The sequence below is a fragment of the Muntiacus reevesi genome, chromosome 8 (assembly GCF_963930625.1).
Source record: "Muntiacus reevesi chromosome 8, mMunRee1.1, whole genome shotgun sequence".
NCBI lineage: Eukaryota > Metazoa > Chordata > Mammalia > Artiodactyla > Cervidae > Muntiacus > Muntiacus reevesi.
In genome coordinates, this window is record NC_089256.1 from 49,543,351 (window position 1) to 49,562,720 (window position 19,370).

A 19,370-nucleotide genomic window follows, 5' to 3' on the forward strand; every position below is an offset into this window, starting at 1 on the left:
TTGTCCAGTCCGCTTTCCTTCAATAAATTTGCAACATGTCTCCCCTCAAGATCGCAGTTTCCTCATGGAAGGGGAAAAAAGTGTGTATTTGTGTAGAAAAGAATAGAATGAGTAGAATAGAAAAGAAATGTGTAGAAAGGTCACTGGAAAGGTCAGAATGATAATAGTTACCTCTGGAGAGAAGGAATGGAGGGCATGGTGAAAGGGGACTTTGAGGGTCTTTATTAACCCTTTCTTTTTGTTCAGTCACTTAGTTATGTCTGACTCTTTTCAACCCTATGGATTGCAGCAGGCCAGGCTTCCCTGTCCCTCACCATCTACCCCAGCTTGCTCAAACTCATGTCCATTGAGTCGATGATGCCATCTAACCATCTCATCCTCTGTCGTCCCCTTCTCTTCCTGCCTTCAATCTTGCCCAGCTTCAGGGTCTTTTCTAATGAATACGTTCTTTGAATCAGGTGGCCAAAGTCTTGAAGCTTCAGATTCAGCATCAGTCCTTCCAATGAATATTCAGGATTAATTTCCTTTAGGATTCACTGGTTGGATCTCTTTGCAGTCCAAGGGACTCTGAAGAGTCTTCTCCAACACCACAGTTCAAAACCATCAATTCTTCAGTGCTTAGCTTTCTTTGTGGTTCAACTCTCACATCCATATGTGACTACTGGAAAAATCATAGCTTTTACTCTACGGACCTTTGTCAGCAAAGTAATGTCTCTGCTTTTTAAAATGCTGTCTAGCTTGGGAATAGCTTTTCTTCCAAAGAGCAAGCATCTTTTAATTTCATGGCTGCAGTCACCATTTGCAGTGATTTTGGAGCTCAAGAAAATAAAGTCTGTCACTGTTTCCATTGTTTCGCCATCTATTTGCCGTGAAGTAATGGGGCCGGAAGCCATGATCTTCATTTTTTTGAATGTTGAATTTCAAGTCAGCTTTTTCACTCTCCCCTTTCACATTCATCAAGACGCTCTTCAGTTCCTCTTCACTTTCTGCCTTAAGGGTGGTGTCATCTGCATATCTGAGGTTATTGATATTTCTCTCGACAGTCTTGATTCCAGCTTGTGCTTCATCAGCCTGGCATTTCTCATGATGTACTCTGCATCCTTTATTTTTAAGCAAAGGTAATTTATTATGTTAATTATATGATTTAAAGTATGTTTAAAAACATTATAGGAGTATGCTTAAATCTGATGATCCCTTACCTTGAAAATAAAGTTAAAGAGACTCAATTTAGGCTCTTAAACTACCTCCCAACTACATATTTTGCATCTACACAGAAAAATGGCCCAAATAAGAGGAGATGAGTCATCTGGAGAATTGACCCATCCTAACAGTCTGTAAAGAAAGCTGAGTGCTGAAGAATTGATGGTTTTGAACCATGGTGTTGGAGAAGACTCTTGAGAGTCCCTCGGACTGCAAGGAGATCCAACCAGTCCATCCTAAAGGAGATCAGTCCTGGGTGTTCATTGGAAGGACTGATGCTGAAGCTGAAACTTCAGTACTTTGGCCAGCTCATGCGAAGAGTTGACTTATTGGAAAAGAACCTGATGCTGGGAGGGATTGGGGGCAGGAGGAGAAGGGGACAACAGAGGATGAGATGGCTGGATGGCATCACCGACTCAATGGGCATGAGTTTGAATAAACTACAGGAGCTGGTGATGGATAGGGAGGCCTGGTATGCTGCGATTCATGGGGTCGCAAAGAGTCGGACACAACTGAGCGACTGAACTGAACTGAACTGAACAGTCTGTAAATGCGCTATTGAGATGAATTTTAAAAACAAGTCAAATCAAAGTAACCATAGGGTTATAAAATTGGCCTGTACTCCTAATCAAGAGTATTGTCAGTTAAATAACACACCTTCCAGGTTGCTGCAGTTTCTAGGTGGGTTGAGGAAGCCCAGGAACCAGTCGTGGATTTGGGAAACTGGTTCACGTTCACACAAAGGTGCAAAAAAAGGAGAGGAAAAACCAGAGCAAGAACAGTGTGACCCTTCCTTCCTAAAGGCCTTAATCCTAAAGTCTGTGTCCCTGAAGCCACCAGGCAAAATCAGGTTCCAAATAAGATAGTCTAATACAACTGACTACAAAAACTATGTGCAGTTATTCTTGTATCTTCATTAAATGGAGAGGCTAACAATGAGATCTGTAGGTTTATTTCCTAAGTCTTAGAGTTCAGATATCATGATATCATTTTTAAATAAATCTTATGAAAAAGTGGTAAAGACTGTGGTATCCACAACTCTAGAAAAGATTTTATAGAAATTTAAAAAATAAACTAAAAGAAAGGAGACAGGAAATTAATAACAAAACCTTGACAGTTTTTTTGGATTGTTAAAGAATATGAAAGTTCTTTAGAATCACAAGAAAGTATATTTAAATATGTCCCCCAAATCATGGAAAGTATGTTCTTTAAAAAATATGGACTATGCTCAGGAAATTAAATTGCAAAAATATTGTACGTTGAATAATGGAAAATTAAAGTTTTAGGTGACAAAGAGCAACTATCCCAAACTTAAACATCAGTATGAAAAGGCAAAAAGATATGACACTGAAAGACGAACTCCCCAGGTCAGTAGGTGCCCAGTATGCTACTGGAGAAGAGTGGAGAAATAACTCCAGAAAGAATGAAGAGATGGAGCCAAAGTAAAAACAACACCCAGGTGTAGATGTGACTGGTAATGAAAGTAAAGTCCGATGCTGTAAATATTTGGTGCCAATATTGCACAGGAACCTGGAATGTTAGGTCCATGAATCAAGGTAAATTGGAAGTAGTCAAACAGCAGATGGCAAGAGTGAATATCAACATTCTAGGAATCAGTGAACTAAATGGACTGGAATGGGTGAATTTAATTCTGATGACCCTATATCTACTTCTGTGGGCAAGAATACCTTTGAAGAAATGGAGTAGCCCTCATAGTCAACAAAAGAGTCCAAAATGCAAGGGGATGCAGTCTCAAAAATGACAGAATGAGTCTGTTCATTTCCAAGGCAAACCATTCAATATCACAGTAATGCAAGTCTGTGCCCCAGCTACTAATGCCGAACAGACTGAAGTTCAATGGTTCTATGATCTACAAGACCTTATAGAACTAACACCAAAAAAAGATGTCCTTTTCATCATAAGGGACTGGAATACAAAAATAGGAAGTCAAGAGATACCTGGAGGAGCAGGCAAGTTTGGCCTTGGAGAACAAAATGAAGCAGGGCAAAGGTTAACAGAGTTTTGCCAAGAGAACACACTGGTCATAGCAAACAATCCCTTTCAACAACACAAGAGACTACTCTACACATGGACATCACCAGATGGTCAATACTGAAATCAGATTGATTATATTCTTTGCAGTTGAAGATGGCAAAGCTCTATACAGTCAGCAAAAACAAGACTGGAAGCTGACAGTGGCTCAGATCATGAACTTCTTATTGCCAAATTCAAGAAAATTGAATTGAAGAAAGTAGGGAAAACCCTAGACCATTCAAGTATGACCTAAATCAAAGCCCTTACAATTGTACAGTGGAAGTGACAAATAGATTCAAGGGATTAGATCTTATAGACAGAGTGCCTAAAGAACTATGGACAGAGGTTCATGACATTGTACAGAAGGCAGTGATCCAGACCATCCCCAAGAAAAAGAAATGCAAAAAGGCAGAATGGCTGTCTGAGGAGGCCTTCCAAATAGCTGAGAAAAGAGAAGTAAAAGGCAAAGGAGAAAAGGAAAGTTATACCCATCTGAATGCAGATTTCCAAAGAATAGCAAGGAGAGATAAGAAAGCCCCTCAGAGACCAATGCAAAGAAATAGAGGAAAACAATAGAATGGGAAAGACTAGAGGTCTCTTCAAGAAAATTAGAGATACCAAGGGAACATTTCATGCAAAGATGGGCACAATAAAGGACAGAAACGGTATGGACCTAACAGAAGGAGAAGATATTAAGAAAAGGTGGCAAGAATACATGGAAGAACTATACAAAAAAGATCTTAATGAATAGATAACCACGATGGTGTGATCTCTCACCTAGAGCCAGACATCCTGGACTCTGAAGTCAAGTGGGCCTTAGGAAGCTTCACTATGAACAAAGATAGTGGAGGTGATGGAATTCCAGTTGAGCTATTTCAAGTCCTAAAAGGTGATGCTATGGAAGTGCTGCACTCAGTATGCCAGCAAATTTGGAAAGCTCTGCAGTGGCCACAGGACTGGAAAAGGTTCGTTTTCATTCCAGTCCCAAAGAAAGGCAATGCCAAAAAACGTTCGAACAACCACACAATTGCACTCATCTACGCTTAAAATTCAACAAGTGAGGCTTCAACAGTGCGTGAACCGAGAACTTACAAGTGTTCAAGCTGGATTTAAAAAAGGCAGAGGAACCAAAGATCAAATTGCCAACATCTGTTGCATCATCAAAAAAGCAAGAGAATTCCAGAAAAACATCTACTTCTGCTTTATTGACTACACCAAAGCCTTTGACTGTGTGGATCACAACAAACTATGGGAAATTCTTCAAGAGATGGGAATACCAGACAACCTTTACCTGCCTCCTGAGAAATCTGTATGCAGGTCAAGAAGCAACAGTTAGAACTGGACATGGCAGAGAGGACTGGTTCCAGATGGGAAAGGAGTATGTCAAGGCTGTATATTGTCACTCTGCTTATTTAACTTATATGTAGAGTACATCATGGGAAATGCCAGGCTGGATGAAGCACAGCTAGAATCAAGAATCCCTGGCGAACTATCAATAGCGTCAGATATGCAGATGACACCAGCCTTATGGCAGAAAGCAAAGAAGAACTAAAGAGCCTCTTGATGAAAGTGAAAGAGGAGAGTGAAAAAGCTGGCTTAAAGCTCAGCATTCAAAAAATGAAGATCATGGCATCCTGTCCCATCACTTCATGGCAAATACATGATAAAACAGTGAAAACAGTGTCAGACTATTTTCTTGAGCTCCAAAATCACTGCAGATGGTGACTGCAGCCATGAAATTAAAAGACGCTTGCTCCTTGGAAGAAAAGCTATGCCCAAGCTAGACAGCATTTTAAAAAGCAAAGACTACTTTGCTGACAAAGGTCCGTAGAGTCAAAGCTATGGTTTTTCCAATAGTCATGTATGGATGTGAGAATGAAGTGAAGTGAAGTGAAGTTGCTCAGTTGTGTCCGACTCTTTGCGACCCCATGGACTGTAGCCTGCCAGCCTCCTCTGTCTAGGGATTTCCCAGGCAAGAATACTGGAGTGGGTTGCCATTTCCTTCTCAGGGGATTTTCTGGACACAGGGATTGAACCCAGGGACCCAGGGATTGAATCCACATCTCCTGCATCATAACCAGATTCTTTACAGTCTGAGCCACCAAAGAAACCCTATTAGTCATTCAGTTCAGTTCAGTCGCTCAGTCGTGTACGACTCTTTGCGACCCCATAAACTGCAGCACGCCAGGCCTCCCTGTGGCAAATACAAATTAAAAATGCAGTAAAATACCATGCCACACTTATCAGAGTGATTACAATTTAAATGACTTACTATACCAAGTGTTAGAGAGTATGTAAAGCAAATGGAACTCTTAAATCTAGTTGATGAGAATGTCGACTAAAAAAAGATGTACAACTTGAGAGTTGTGTGCTAAGTTTTATTTGGGGCAAAATGAGGGCTGCAGTCCTGGAGGCAGCATCTCAGATAGCTCTGAGAGACCCAACTGGAAGACAGGGGACACAACAGCCTGTGGGGCAGAAAGTAGAGTGGAGGGAAGACAGTGAGTGGGTCTGGAGAGCCAAAGGCAAGTTGATAGGCACAAATGGAAAGTGAAAAATATTTAAAACTGAATTGTCGAGAAAATACACAGCAGAATTTCTGAAATGCAGTTTTAAGAATACCTAAAGGAAAAGTTTGCAACCTTAATGGTTATATTAGAGAAGGTTAGAAAATGAGCGCCTCAATAATCAAGAGGTTAATAAAGGAACAACAGAATTAACCCAGGGAAATTTAAAGGGGAAAATGCAGAAATCAATAAAATAGAAAACAAAATACAAAAGCTAGTTCTCTGAAATAGCAAGTAAAATTGAAATCCTTTTACGAATTAGATTAAGAAAAAAAGGGACATAGCAGATAGAGCAGTGATTTTTAAAGTAAGAGAATATTATGAACAACATTATGCTGATGAATTAGGAAATAGATGGTAGTTTCCTGGAAAAACATAATTTACCAAAATTGATTCAACTGTGAGTAGACTTATGACAATTAACAAAATTGACTTAACTACACAAATAAACAACCAGACCCAGATGACTTTACAGGTGATTTCTACCAAAAAGAAAGAAAGAAAAAGGAATAGAAAAAAAAAAGAAGAAAAGAAACAGGTGAAAAAAAAAAAGAAAAAGAAAAAATAGAAAGAAACAGGTGGTCCTAAACTTACACAGATTATTCCAGAAAAGGAACAACAGGGACAAATAACTCCTTCTGAGAACAAAGCAATAAATGAAAACTCAGCCTCACTCATGGTTAATCAAGATAAAAATGCTATACTAAACCAAAATTTAGAAATCCAATAACACGCACACATATATGCATCACTTTTTAACTAGATTTATTCAGGAATGCGGGTATAATTTTCTAACAAAATTTTTTCAATGTAATTTCAATAGTAGAATAAATTAAATATAAGAAACCATTTGATCCATTTGATCAGACACAGAAAAAACATTAGTGTAAATCAATATCCTTCGCAAAACAAAACTAAAAACATCCTTAATGTTCTAGGTAGAAAAAAAGCTTCCTTAACCTAATGAAGTATATTTACTAAAAGCACACAGTAAACAGTATTATAACTAATAATAAAACATTTCAAGTCAAAAACAAGATAAGTATGCACTCTAACACTATTTCTATTCAGTGATATATGAGAAGTCCTAGCCATAGTAGTAAGACAAGAAAGAATATATTAAAATTTTTTTAAAGAAGAACAAATTGTTATTGTATATTATATGATTATTTGCACAGAAAATCTAGGCAAACTGACACATTTTAAAACCAACAGAAAAGTTCAAGGATTTTTCTGGATATAAAACCAAAATGCATATTTTAAAACTGTATTCCTAAAGATGAACAGCAAATAGTTTGGAAATGTAATTTTTAAAATATCCCATTCATGATAGTGACTAAAAATATAAAATATGTTTAAGTATAGATTTAACAAAAATGCAAAAGGTTTTATAAAGAAAATGATAAAGTTTATTGATAGGAATTAAATGAAGAAATCTACTATATTCATGTGTAGAAAGACCCAGTGTTATAAAGATGCTAATTTTCTATACAATAATCAATAAATTCAATGTAATTCCAATCAAAATCCCACAGAATTTCTCCAACATTTTAATAAGGTGATCTTAAAATTCAAAACCAAAGGATCACTAATAATCAAGACACTTTTTAAGCAGAACAGGTGGAAGTTTTGCCTATGAGATATCAAGACATAAGGTATAGTAACTAAGACTGTATGGTATGGGTGGGGGATAGACAGAATACAGAACCAAGAGTCCATACACAAACGTATATGGACACCATGACAGAAGTGAGGTCATGGTGACCAGTGAGGGAAAGGATGGACTAACCAATTAATAACCCTGGGACCTAAATATGATTAGATTCTAACCTTAGAGACAAAAATAGATGATAGATTCATTCAAGATTTAAGTAAGAGGAGCAAAACTTTGCAACTTTCATGATAGCATGTTTATAGGGGCTTCTCCTAATGACTTAAAGTCAGACTGCCTTGCAAAACTTAAGAAAGGGATGCCATGTACTTAGTGCTCCAGGGGGCGTCATTCACATAGGCCAGAGGGTGATTCAGTTTCAGTTCAGTTCAGTCGATCATTTGTGTCCGACTCTTTGCAACCCCATGAAATGCAGCATGCCAGGCCTCCCTGTCCATCACCAACTCCCGGAGTCTACTCAAACTCCTGTCCATCAAGTTGGTGATGCCATCCAGCCATCTCATCCTCTGTCGTCCCCTTCTCCTCCTGCCCACAATCCCTCCCAGCATCAGGGTCTTTTCCAGTGAGTCAGCTCTTCGCATGAGGTGGCCAGAGTATTGGAGTTTCAGCTTCAGCATCAGTCCTTCCAATGAACACCCAGGACTGATCTCCTTTAGGATGGACTGGTTGGATCTCCTTGCAGTCCAAGGGACTCTCAAGAGTCTTCTCCAACACCACAGTTCAAAACCATCAATTGTTAAGCGCTCAGCTTTCTTCACAGTTCAACTCTCACATCCGTACATGACCATTGAAAAAACCATAGCCTTGACTAGACGGATCTTTGTTGGCAAAGTAATGTCTCTGCTTTTTAATGTGCTATCTAGGTTGGTCATAACTTTCCTTCCAAGGAGTAAGCGTCTTTTAATTTCATGGCTGCAATCACCATTTGCAGTGATTTTGGAGCCGAAAAAAATAAAGTCCGACACTGTTTCCACTGTTTCCCCATCTATTTACCAAGAAATGATGGAACCAGATGCCATGATCTTAGTTTTCTGAATGTTGAGCTTTAAGCCAACTTTTTCACTCTCCTCTTTCACTTTCATCAAGAGGCTTTAGTGCCCTAAAGTTGTGGATCAGCAGGTTTTGATGAAAGAAGTGAAAAAATTATTAAAACATAAAATTGCAAACTATGAAGGCAAAAAGTGATAAATTTGACTATACTATAACTAGAAATGTCTGGACTTCTCTGGTGGTCCAGTGGTTGAGAATCCACCTGTTTGCAAGCATCACATCCAGATACAATAACATCCAAAGGAAGAAGAACCAGCTCATCTCTTCTGCCTTTTTCTCTTTTTTTTTAATTGAGAAAGGAAACATTTCCTAGAAGTCCCTTGAGAGACTTTCCGTCAGATTTCATTGGTCTGAATTGAGTCACAGTTCTGTTCCTAAGCTGTCCCTGCCAAAGAATGTGAGATAAACATAACTGGTTTTTAGTAAAGCATATGGCTTTGTGGAGGAAGGTGGATACCTCCCTGAAGTCTGGTCCTTTTAGGAAGAAGGAGGGGAATGGGTGTTAATTAGGCAATTGTCAGAATCTGCTCCATTCATAAAGCTTCACTCTGAGCCTGATGAATTAGCCCTGTACTCCTTTGTTCTGATTTTACCTTTACCTAGAATCCTTCCCAATCATACTTTACCTTTCTAGGTTCCTTCATACCAGGAAAACAGTGTGTGAGTATGTTGGTCATTGGAAACTTCTGTCTCTCAATATGAGATTTAAAACCTGGTATTTTGGTTTAGGGTTAGAGTTTTCTGTTCCTACTTTTTTTGCTATTTCCAGAATGTTATGTACATAGAATATACATGGTGGAGCCTTTTGAGTCTGGCATCTTGCACTTAGCATAATGCATTTAAGATTCATGCAGAACTTCCCTGGTGGTCCAGTGGTTAAGAATCCACCTGCCAATGCAGAGAACATGAATTTGATTCTTCAATCCCTGATCCAAGAAGATCCCACATGCCACAGAACAACTAACACTGTGCACCACGACTACTAAGCCGGCACTCTAGAGCCCAGGCCTCGCAACAGGAGAACCCCTGCAATGAGAAGCCTACACATCAAATGAAGAGTTGCCCCCACTGGCTGCAGCTAGAGAAAACTCGCGTGCAGCAATAAAGACCCAATGCAGCCAAAAATAAATAAACAAATTTTAAAAAGAGTCACCCATATGTTGTCTATATCAGTATTTCATTCCTTTTTACTGCTAAATAGGATTCAGTTGTAAGCATGCACTACAATTATTTGTTCACTCATCAGTTGAAGGGTATTTGGGTTGTTTCCAGTTGTTATGAATAAAGCTGCTACCAACTCATGTAGAAATTTTTGTGTGAACATAAGTTTTCACTTCTCTTGGGAAATACTTGGGTGTAGAATTGCTGGGTCATATAGTGAATGTATGTTTAACTTTATAAGAAATTGATAAACTGTCCAGATATTTTTAAAATTTCATTTCAGGGAAGATGTCTGGCAGTCATCCCCTCAACCAAATCATTAAAGTTAATTAATATTACTAAGAATGGGACAGAATAATATATTGTATTCGTTTTTCTTTTGACTGCACAGCATGTGAGACCCTAGTTTCCCGACTAGGGATGGAACCCATGCCTCTGGCAATGGAAGTTCAGTCTTAACCACTGCTAGGGAAGTTCCTAATGTGATATGTTAAGAAATAAACAAGCATCACCTGTGACATATTCTAGGCAAAACTTAAACTTCCAGGCTTAATTTCCAGACTATAAGAAAGATCAAAAAATAAAGAATTCTGTAAGGAAGCACTCAGGTAAATCCAGAATGTAAGCATTCACCATGCTAGTCTCTTCAAAAGAATCAGTGTCATGGGTGGGAGCAGGCAAGAGGATTGTTCTAGATGAAAAGGGAATGAAAAGGAAACCACCAAAATCAATGCCTTCATTGGATGCTAGTTATAAAATAACAAAAAATAAAGCAGCTATAAAAAATTCTTGCAAACTGAAAATTTTAATAAAGACTCAATATGAGATGACATTTGGCAATTATTAATTTTCTTAAATAAGATAATGACATTGTAGTTATGAAAAAATGTTTTTATTTCACAGAGGTACATTCTAACATATTTTGGGGTAAACTATTATGATGTCTGCAATTTACTTTTTAATGGTTCAGCAAATTTAAAAATATGAAACATAGCTATGATAAAATGTTAACAATTATTGAATATAAGTATTAGTGTACAGCTGTTCTTTCAGATTTTCTGTTTGTTTAAAACATGAAATAGCTGGAAAAAATCTAATTATTTTATTTTTTATTTCTATAAGTTCTATTTGTATTTCAAATCTGATTAGGTATTTAAAAAATTTCTTGTTACTTGGCAGGTGCTTTCAAACTTTCATTTTATTTCTTTAAACATGATAGTCGCAGTTATTTTTAATCCTTGTCTGGTAAATTCAGTATCTGAAGACTTTGCATGTTCGTTCACTGTTATTTATCCTGCTTCTTATACAGGATGCCTGAATCTCTCTGTGTGTGCTTCAGTTCAATTCAGTTCAATCGCTCAGTTGTATCCGACTCTTGGTGACCCCATAGACTGCAGGATGCCAGGCTTCCCTGTCCATCACCAACTCCCGGAATTTACCCAAACGTACGTCCACTGAGTCGGTGATGCCATCCCACCATCTTCCTCTGTCCTCCCCTTCTCATCCTACCTTCAATCTTTCCAAGCATCAGGGTCTTTTCACATGAGTCAGCTCTTCGCATCAGGTGGCCAAGTATTGGAGTTTCAGCTTCAACTTCAGTCCTTCTAATGAACACCCAGGACTGATCTCTAGGATGGACTGGTTGGATCTCTTTGCAGTTAAAGGGACTCTCAAGAGTCTTCTCCTACACCACAGTTCAAAACCATCAATTCTTCAGTGCTCAGCTTTCTTTATAGTCCAACTCTAACATCTATTCATGACTACTGGAAAAACCATAGCTTAAACTAGATGGACCTTTGCTGACAAAATAATGTCTTTGCTTTTTAATGTGCTGTCTAGGTTGGTCATAACTTTTCTTACAAGGAGCAAGCGTATTTTAATTTCATGGCTACAGTCACCATCTCCAGTGATTTTGGAGCCCAGAAAAATAAAGTCAGCCACTGTTTCCACTGTTTCCCATCTATTTCCCATGAAGTGATGGGACCGGATGCCATGATCTTAGTTTTCTGAATGTTAAGCTTTAAGCCAACTTTTTCACTTTCCACTTTCACTTCCATCAAGAGGGTTTTTAGTTCCTCTTCACTTTCTGCCATTTGGGTGGTGTTATCTGCATATCTGAGGTTATTGATATTTCTCCCGGCAGTCTTGACTCCAGCTTGTGCTTCATCCAGCCCAGCCTTTCTCATGATGAACTCTGCATATAAGTTAAATAAGCAGGGTGACAATATACAGCCTTGACCTATTCCTTTTCCTATTTAGAACCAGTCTGTTGTTCCATGTCCAGTTTCAACTGTTGCTTCCTGACCTGCATACAGATTTCTCAAGAGGTGGGTCAGGTGGTCTGGTATTTCCATCTCTTTCAGAGTTTTGCACAGTTCATTGTGATCCACACAGTCAAAGGCTTTGGTATAGTCAATAAAGCAGAAGTAGATGTTTTTCTAGAATTCTCTTGCCTTTTCAATGATCCAGCAGATGTTGGCAATTTGATCTCTGGTTCCTCTGCCTTTTCTAAAACCAGCTTTACGTTCATGGTTCTGAAAGTTCATGGTTCACGTATTGCTGAAGCCTGACTTGGAGAATTTTGAGCATTACTTTACTAGCGTGTGAAATGAGTGCAATTGTGTGGTAGTTTGAGCATTCTTTGGCATTGCCTTTCTTTGGGATTGGAATGAAAACTGACCTTTTCCAGTCCTGTGGCCACTGCTGAGTTTTCCAAATTTGCTGGCATATTGAGTGCAGCACTTTGCTTAGTTTATTTATTTTTTTTACCCTGAGGTGCTTATTTTTTGCAAAATGACTTTTAAAAATTCTTCGAAATTTAAGATTGAAGCTACATTTCTCTAGAGATTTATTTTGATCCTGTCAACCATCTAGAGGCACTACTCTTTAAAAATTGAATAGAAATCTCAGTTAAGTAAGAGTCTGGAAACCAAAAGGGGGAGCACTCATGTCCCATGCCATAGCAGATCCCAACAGGAAGAAGAAGGACTTCTTTCCTGGTGAGGACTCAACCAATGAGAAGTCATGGGCTCTTCAATTACTCTAGCCCCCCCAACTTCCTTTTCCTCTCTATAAAATCTTTTCCTTCCCTTGCTATGTGGGAATTTGCACATGACTCATCACATTTGTAGGCCCCCAATTGCAGTTCTTTGCTGATCCTGAATAGACCCATCTTTGCTGGAGAAATACCTGGCAGTTTGTTTGCTTTAGGTCAGCACTACTACAACAGGACCAATTTGAATTAAGCTCATGAGACTTTCTGAACCAATGAATTGGGGTTGCTAATCAACTAGTGAGAGCAGGCCTGGGGCTACAGCTTCTCAGAAAGAGCCCTCACCCCCCATTATGCATGCATCTTCATGGTGACAGAGGGTGGAAGGGTTATTTACTTCTGGTTCTCTTGTCATCAGAGGGGTCAAATGCATGGGGTGTGTTTTATACTGTATTCTTTTTTATGAGCTAAATTGTGTTACTCTCAGATTTGCATGTGAAGGTCTAATATCTAGCACCTTAGAATGTGACTGTAATTGGAGACAGGGACTTGAAAGAGATGGTTAGTTAAAACTGGGTCCTTAGGGAGATTGTAAAACATTCTGACTGGTGTTTTCCTTTTTTCTTTTTTTAACACACAAAACAATTTACCATCTTACCCTTGCCCATGCTGCGTGACATGCAGGATCCCATTTTCCCGACCAGGGCCTGAATCCAGGCCCTGTCAGTGAAAGCACCGAGTCCTAACCAGTGGAATTCCAGGGAATTCCCTGACTGGTGTCTTCATTAAAAGGAAGTGTGGACACAAAAGAAGACACCAGGGTGTGCATGCACAGATGAAAGACCAAGTGAAGACACAGAGAAAGTGTAGCCATCTGTAAGCCAAGGAGAGAGGCCTCAGAGTTAAACTAAACCTGTGGACGCCTTGATCTTGGACTTGTAGCCTCCAAAACTCTGAAGAAAATACATTTCTGTTGTTCAAGCTGCCCTGTTTGTGGTACTTGGTAATGGCAGCCCTACTAATACCACTACCCACATTGCATGACCCTGGCTTTTTTCTTTACTCCAGATCCCAAGGGGTTGTGAAAATGGCAGCTCATGTTTGCTGGATCTGTCATACATCCTCAAAGAGAAGAGATTTCTGTGCTCCCTTTCTGTTTCTGAGATTCCACATTGACTTTGGCCCAATGGTTTCTTATTATCTTGTCTTCTCTTTAATGGTTTTAGGAAGTTTTGTTTGTTTTAACATAGTATCCAGCATCTTTAGTTGTTTTCTGTGGGACAGTCTACCTGAACACCTCCCTCTACAGATCAGCTTTGCTGGAGCTGAAGTTCCATTTAGGGGAAAGAGTTAATGTACTAAAAATGTCAACAGTCCCAATAATGGAAGTCCTCAAGAAGGAAATGGGGAGAGAGAGGGAGGCAAGTGGAGTAAGAGGGAGGGGAGAGAGTGGGAGAGAGGGAGAAGGAAAGAGAAATAGAAGAAAAGGCAAGAAATAATGGATCTATTCTAAGACAAAAAAGATGGAAAAGTGAAGGACAACCTCAAGTCTTCAAGTCTGGGAAGAGAAAGAATGGTGATTTCTATTAAGAAGTATAGATAGAAGTGAATTTTTGATAACAACCATGAGTACTGTTCTGAGTGGTAGTAAGACTTCATAGGGTAAGATGGGAATAACATTTTCAGTCAAATGAGAGTTACCATATGGTAAGTATAAATCTTAGTGTACAAACTCATGTCACAAGAAATGCAATTTTATATTTTCCATAACTCAATTTATTTTTTATTATTTCCAGACCAAGGAATATTTATGTGGCCTGGGGGTTGAGTAGCCATCATTTAATCTTCCAAACCTATTGCCCATACCCTGAGGCTGTTAGTGGTTTTTTACCACCCTGACATCTAGGTTTTAAAATTCAAGAGACAGGAATTGACTCCTTTCTTTTTCCTGTTTTCTACTTTGTTATTGGCACTGTAGTTAGTAATGGCTATCAATAACAGAAAGCTTGAGTATCACTGGCTTAATAAAGAGTTGTTTCTCTTACATACCAAGATGTCCAGGGGTAAGCAGACTGGTACTGGTTCAGTGAAGTCAGGGCTGATGACTCTTAGCTTCTGCTTAAATAGATTCTCTTTGTGAATTTAGGAATAGTCTATTTTTATCACAAAGTAACAATAGCAGGGGGTGGGGAGAGAAATGTTTGCACTTTGCTAAACTCTTAGCAGAAATATTAAGGTCCTAAATAATTCCAGCCAGGGGCTGGACAGTGCTATAGAGACTAGCTTCATCCTTCAAAACTCGTTTTCTTACACGTATCCAGGTGAGCAGTTTTACAGCAGATTAAGAGATACACCAGTTTTGGAAGGGTTTTGAGTGCCTCTCTGCTCTGGCAACTGGGGTTAGTGCCATTGAAATAGCTATTCTTTACCTAAAAAGAGGTTCAGGACATCCTGGGAGAAGGGAACTATAATAACTCTAATAGTTTCCCAGGGCTGCTGCAGCAAATAACCATAAACTGGGGGCTTAAAACAACAGAAATTTATTCTCTCACAGTTTTGGAGACTGGAAGTTCAAGATGTCCGCAGGACCATGCTGTCTTGAAGGTTCTAGGGCAGAACTTACTCCTTGCCTATCTCTTAGCGTCTGGCTTCACCAGCAATCCTTAGCATTCCTTGACTTAGAGCTATATAACACTAATGTCTGCCTCTGCCAGCAAATAACAGTCTTCCTATGTGTCTCTTCATTTTCTTATGGCTGTCTTCTTGTAAAGAAACCAGTGACATTGGATTAGGGATTTGAAATAATCCAGTATGACCTCATCTTAATTAATTATGTCTGCAATGACCCTATTTCCAAATAAGGTCACATTTTGAGGTACTGGGGGTTTAGGACTTCAGCATATAAGTATTTGGGGAGGCCACATAATTCAATCCATAACAAGGACCTCACTCATCACTGATTTAGAAATTTTAATCATAAACACAAACTCCATCACCCTCTTTTATTAATCACCCTATGTCTGTCTAGGGAATTTAATCATTCTGTAGGATTCTTTAATGCTTGGTCTCATCACTGTCCAGTGGTACTTCTGAAATCAACAAACACTTCTGAGAGGTCACACCACCTCTACATCAAATTTCCAACTAGATCACGGTTTTTGTCTCAGGACGGCTCAGTTCTAGTCCTACTCTAGGGTTAATACTCAGTCTTCAAGCAGATATGGTTTACCCCAGAATTGTAAGACATCCTGGATGAGCCCCACAAATAGCTGATACTAATCTTGAACAAGAAGTAGTTGTAGAATAGCCTTGTGTGTGTACTGCATGCATGCTCGGTCACTCAGTTTTGTCCGACTCTTTGCTACCCTGTGGCCTGTAGCCCTCCAGGCTTCTCTGTCCATGGGATTCTCCAGGCAAGAATACTGGAGTAGATTACCATTTGCTACTCTAGGAGATCTTCCTGACACAGGGACTGAACATGCATCTTCTGTGTTTTCTGTATTGGCAGACAGATTCTTTACCACTGTGCCACCTGGGAAACCCATGAATTGCCTTAGTTTTCTGTGATTCAATTTAATTTCTACTGAGCCCTTGTCATCTGGGATGGCAAGTTTCAGTTAAGTTGGTTGCCTGTTGCCTTACCAGAATTGTTCGTAAGTTCTAGGGTGTCTTGATTGGTTCCTTTGGGGGATATACGTGGTCCTTGGTTGTCATCCATTTCATACAGCATCTTTGAGATATTAGCACAGTCCATGTGCTCTTCAGTGGCCCCCAAGCACCATGGGGTTCTCCCTCATTCCCATCTGCAGGATTCCTTTGAGTCTGAAAGCTCTTAGGGCCACATGTCGGTGTCACTCTTGAGCAAACAAGAAATGCCCTACCACTCCTATTCCGCAATAGGCCAAAACAACATGTTTCTGAGACAAGCATGTACATGGACAAAGTTTCCTTCTCTAGAGGCATACTGTGCCTGAACATGTCACGCTTCTCCTCCCTTTTGCCAGCCCAGACAGTCTTTATTTGGGCTGAGGTCAGGGATCCTTAGCTTAATCATGTAGGGGAAGAAAAAACCTTTCCCCCTATCCTTAAGTTCAGTCATTGAGGTCATGCAAATTAAACTCACGAAGACAGGTTAACAGAAGAAAAAATGTTTATTTTTCACATGCAGTGCACATACATGGAGGAAAACCCAGTGATGAGTAACTCAGAGGAGGAGTAGTTAGAATTGGGAGCTTAGATACCATCCAGGTAAGTAAACATGGGGGTGGGGAAAGGGACTTATAGCAAGATAAATGACTTTTTGGAAAGATTTTTAAAGTTGGGGGTTTTAGGAGAAGAAACAGGATATAAGAAAGTCATAATAATCTTTATTACATTTATATAGGTATGAGTGTTCCTGTCCCCTTCAGGGCCATAAAATTGCCCTGGAGAAGGAATTTGGGGTAGATTGTATTCTCATTTTCCCTTTCACGAATAGATCTGCCCTGAAGAGTAATTTATGGCAGCCTTATTTCCAAAATATTGTTGCTTTGAGTCACATAAGGAGGCTTTGAGAAATCTATTTTTCTGCATCTGTTAAATCTCAAATGTTTTCAGCTTAAAATAATCTTTATACCGAATAGCATATTTTGGGGTGGCAAATTCTGATTCCTTCACTCAACATCAGGTATTTTTACAAATGTATTCTTCTTGTGTTGAGTTCTCTCTGGGGAGTAGATTTTGAGACTGTAGAACTTCTTTTTCCTCTGCTTTTTCCTAGGTGAATCATTCCCGAAAGAATGAATGTCCAATAGCCCATCTGACTATGGGCTTATTTTCATTATTTGGAAAGGACCAAATAATGCAAGGACCAGGTAAAACATTGGTTAATATTCCAAAAACCTATCCTGACACACATTTGCCATGTCATTTCATCTCAACAACTCTGTTAAGAAGGTCTTTTTGTTTCTCTTTTGCAGTTGAAGAAACAGAGGTTAAGATTGAAGCAAAATTCAAATCCACATCTATCTGATTCTAGAATATTCTCCATTTTTCCCCCTCCTACTCACTTCAGAACACACTCTAATATGATTTCTGCTCACAATGCACCAGTCTACTTTTACTGAGGTCCCCCAATACCTCAAAGCTAATTCCTATAGACATGTATCAGTCTTTATCTCAATTGACTTTTCAATCGAATTTGGCATTTCCTTATTACACCTTCTTACAACAGTCTCACTCTTGACTTCCTGGGACCACAACTGCTGATTTTTGTCCTATCTTCCTGATCCTCCCCTCTTCTGCAGCTTATTCCTCTCTATCAGCCATTCACTGTGTCCTGAGACTTGCCCAGGGCCATCTCTCTTTCTTACCATACCCTCAGTTCTAATAATCAGAAATAGGTAAGATTTACAAATTTCAGGTGTTAAATAAGTACATTTAATCCTTATATAATTTATATTTGACAAGGCAGCACATTTTGCTTGAAAGAACATGGCCTTTAGACTCTAATCTGGATACAAATCCTGGCCTTTTCCACTTACTGTCAAAATACCCTTGGGCAGTGACACCTGCCCTGATCTCTTCTTCTATAAAATGGGAAGTTTCTAAAACTGTGCGGAATGTGAAATGGGAGACTAAAATGGGAACTGTCTAAAAATGTGTCTAAAACTGCATACAAGTCCTTCCTTTTTTCTTATAAATCAGATCCTAGCTTACTTCCTTTCTGAACAGAATAGAACAGTGAGTAGTCTGAGTTCAGTCTCCAGAGTCAAATAGTCCTGTGTTTAAATCCTGACTTGGCCTCATTCTTGCTTGGGCAAATCTGAGTTTTGGTTTCCTTCACCTGTAAAATAGGCACAGTAATAGTGTCTCCTTAGCAGAAATGGTGAAGGATTAAATGAGATATTCAGCACTCAGTGCCCTTGCCTAGTCCATAATTAGTTTTCAGTAAATGTTAACTCTTGGGAACATGATCATCTCACACCTTTATGCAATCATATTTCAATTTTAATTAGCTGAAGCTCTACAGTTTTCCCCAAGCAAGGCATAATTTAGAATGAAATTGAATAGCTTGAGGTTCTTGGCACATATTTTACCAAGGCTAGTATCAGAATGGGTATCATTGGTGGCTCATTGGTAAAGAACCTGCCTGCCAATGCAGTAGATGTGGGTTTGACCCCTGGGTCACAAAGATCTCCTGGAGAAGGAAAAGGCAACCCACTCCACTTGCCTGGAAAACCCCATGGACAGAGGAGTCTGGTGGGCTATAGATCATGAGGTTGCATAAGAGTCAAACAAGACCTAGTAACTAAACAACAACAATAATAATATCAGAATAAATTAGAATCCTGAGTGTGATTCATAACAGTATGTTAATCCCACACCCAGACATTTGATGCCTGCAATTGGGATTTTAACAATATATGATGAGGGACTTCCCTGGTGTTCCAGGGGCTAAGACTGCATACTCCCAATGCAGGGGGCCTGGGTTCAATCCCTAGCCAGGGAGCTAGATCCCACATGCTGCAGTGAAGAGCTCATATGCTGTAACTAAAGAACTTGCATGCCACAACAAAGTCTGTAATTCCCTCATGCTGCAACTAAGACCAGGTGCAGCCAAACAAATACTTTAAAAAATATACATAATGTTAAGTTGATTTATTTTCTTTAGAAAGGAGGCGGAGAAATTTAGTAATTTCTAAATTTAACTAAC

At 39.2% G+C, this 19,370-nt stretch overlaps 1 protein-coding gene across 3 annotated transcripts in view; it reads left to right on the plus strand.

Moving 5' to 3' along the window:
* The window catches only part of LOC136173730 (small ribosomal subunit protein uS14-like), a 74,901-nt gene that overhangs the window by 437 nt on the left and 55,094 nt on the right, over nt 1-19,370 (plus strand). Inside the window, exon 2 of one of the 3 annotated variants that reach the window (XM_065943589.1) lies at nt 17,436-17,529. The exons of the other annotated variants lie outside the window; for them this stretch is intronic. Coding sequence (XP_065799661.1) covers nt 17,459-17,529 — 71 coding nt within the window. The 5' untranslated portion in view covers nt 17,436-17,458. The remainder of the gene's footprint in view (nt 1-17,435; nt 17,530-19,370) is intronic. 3 annotated transcript variants of the gene reach the window in all.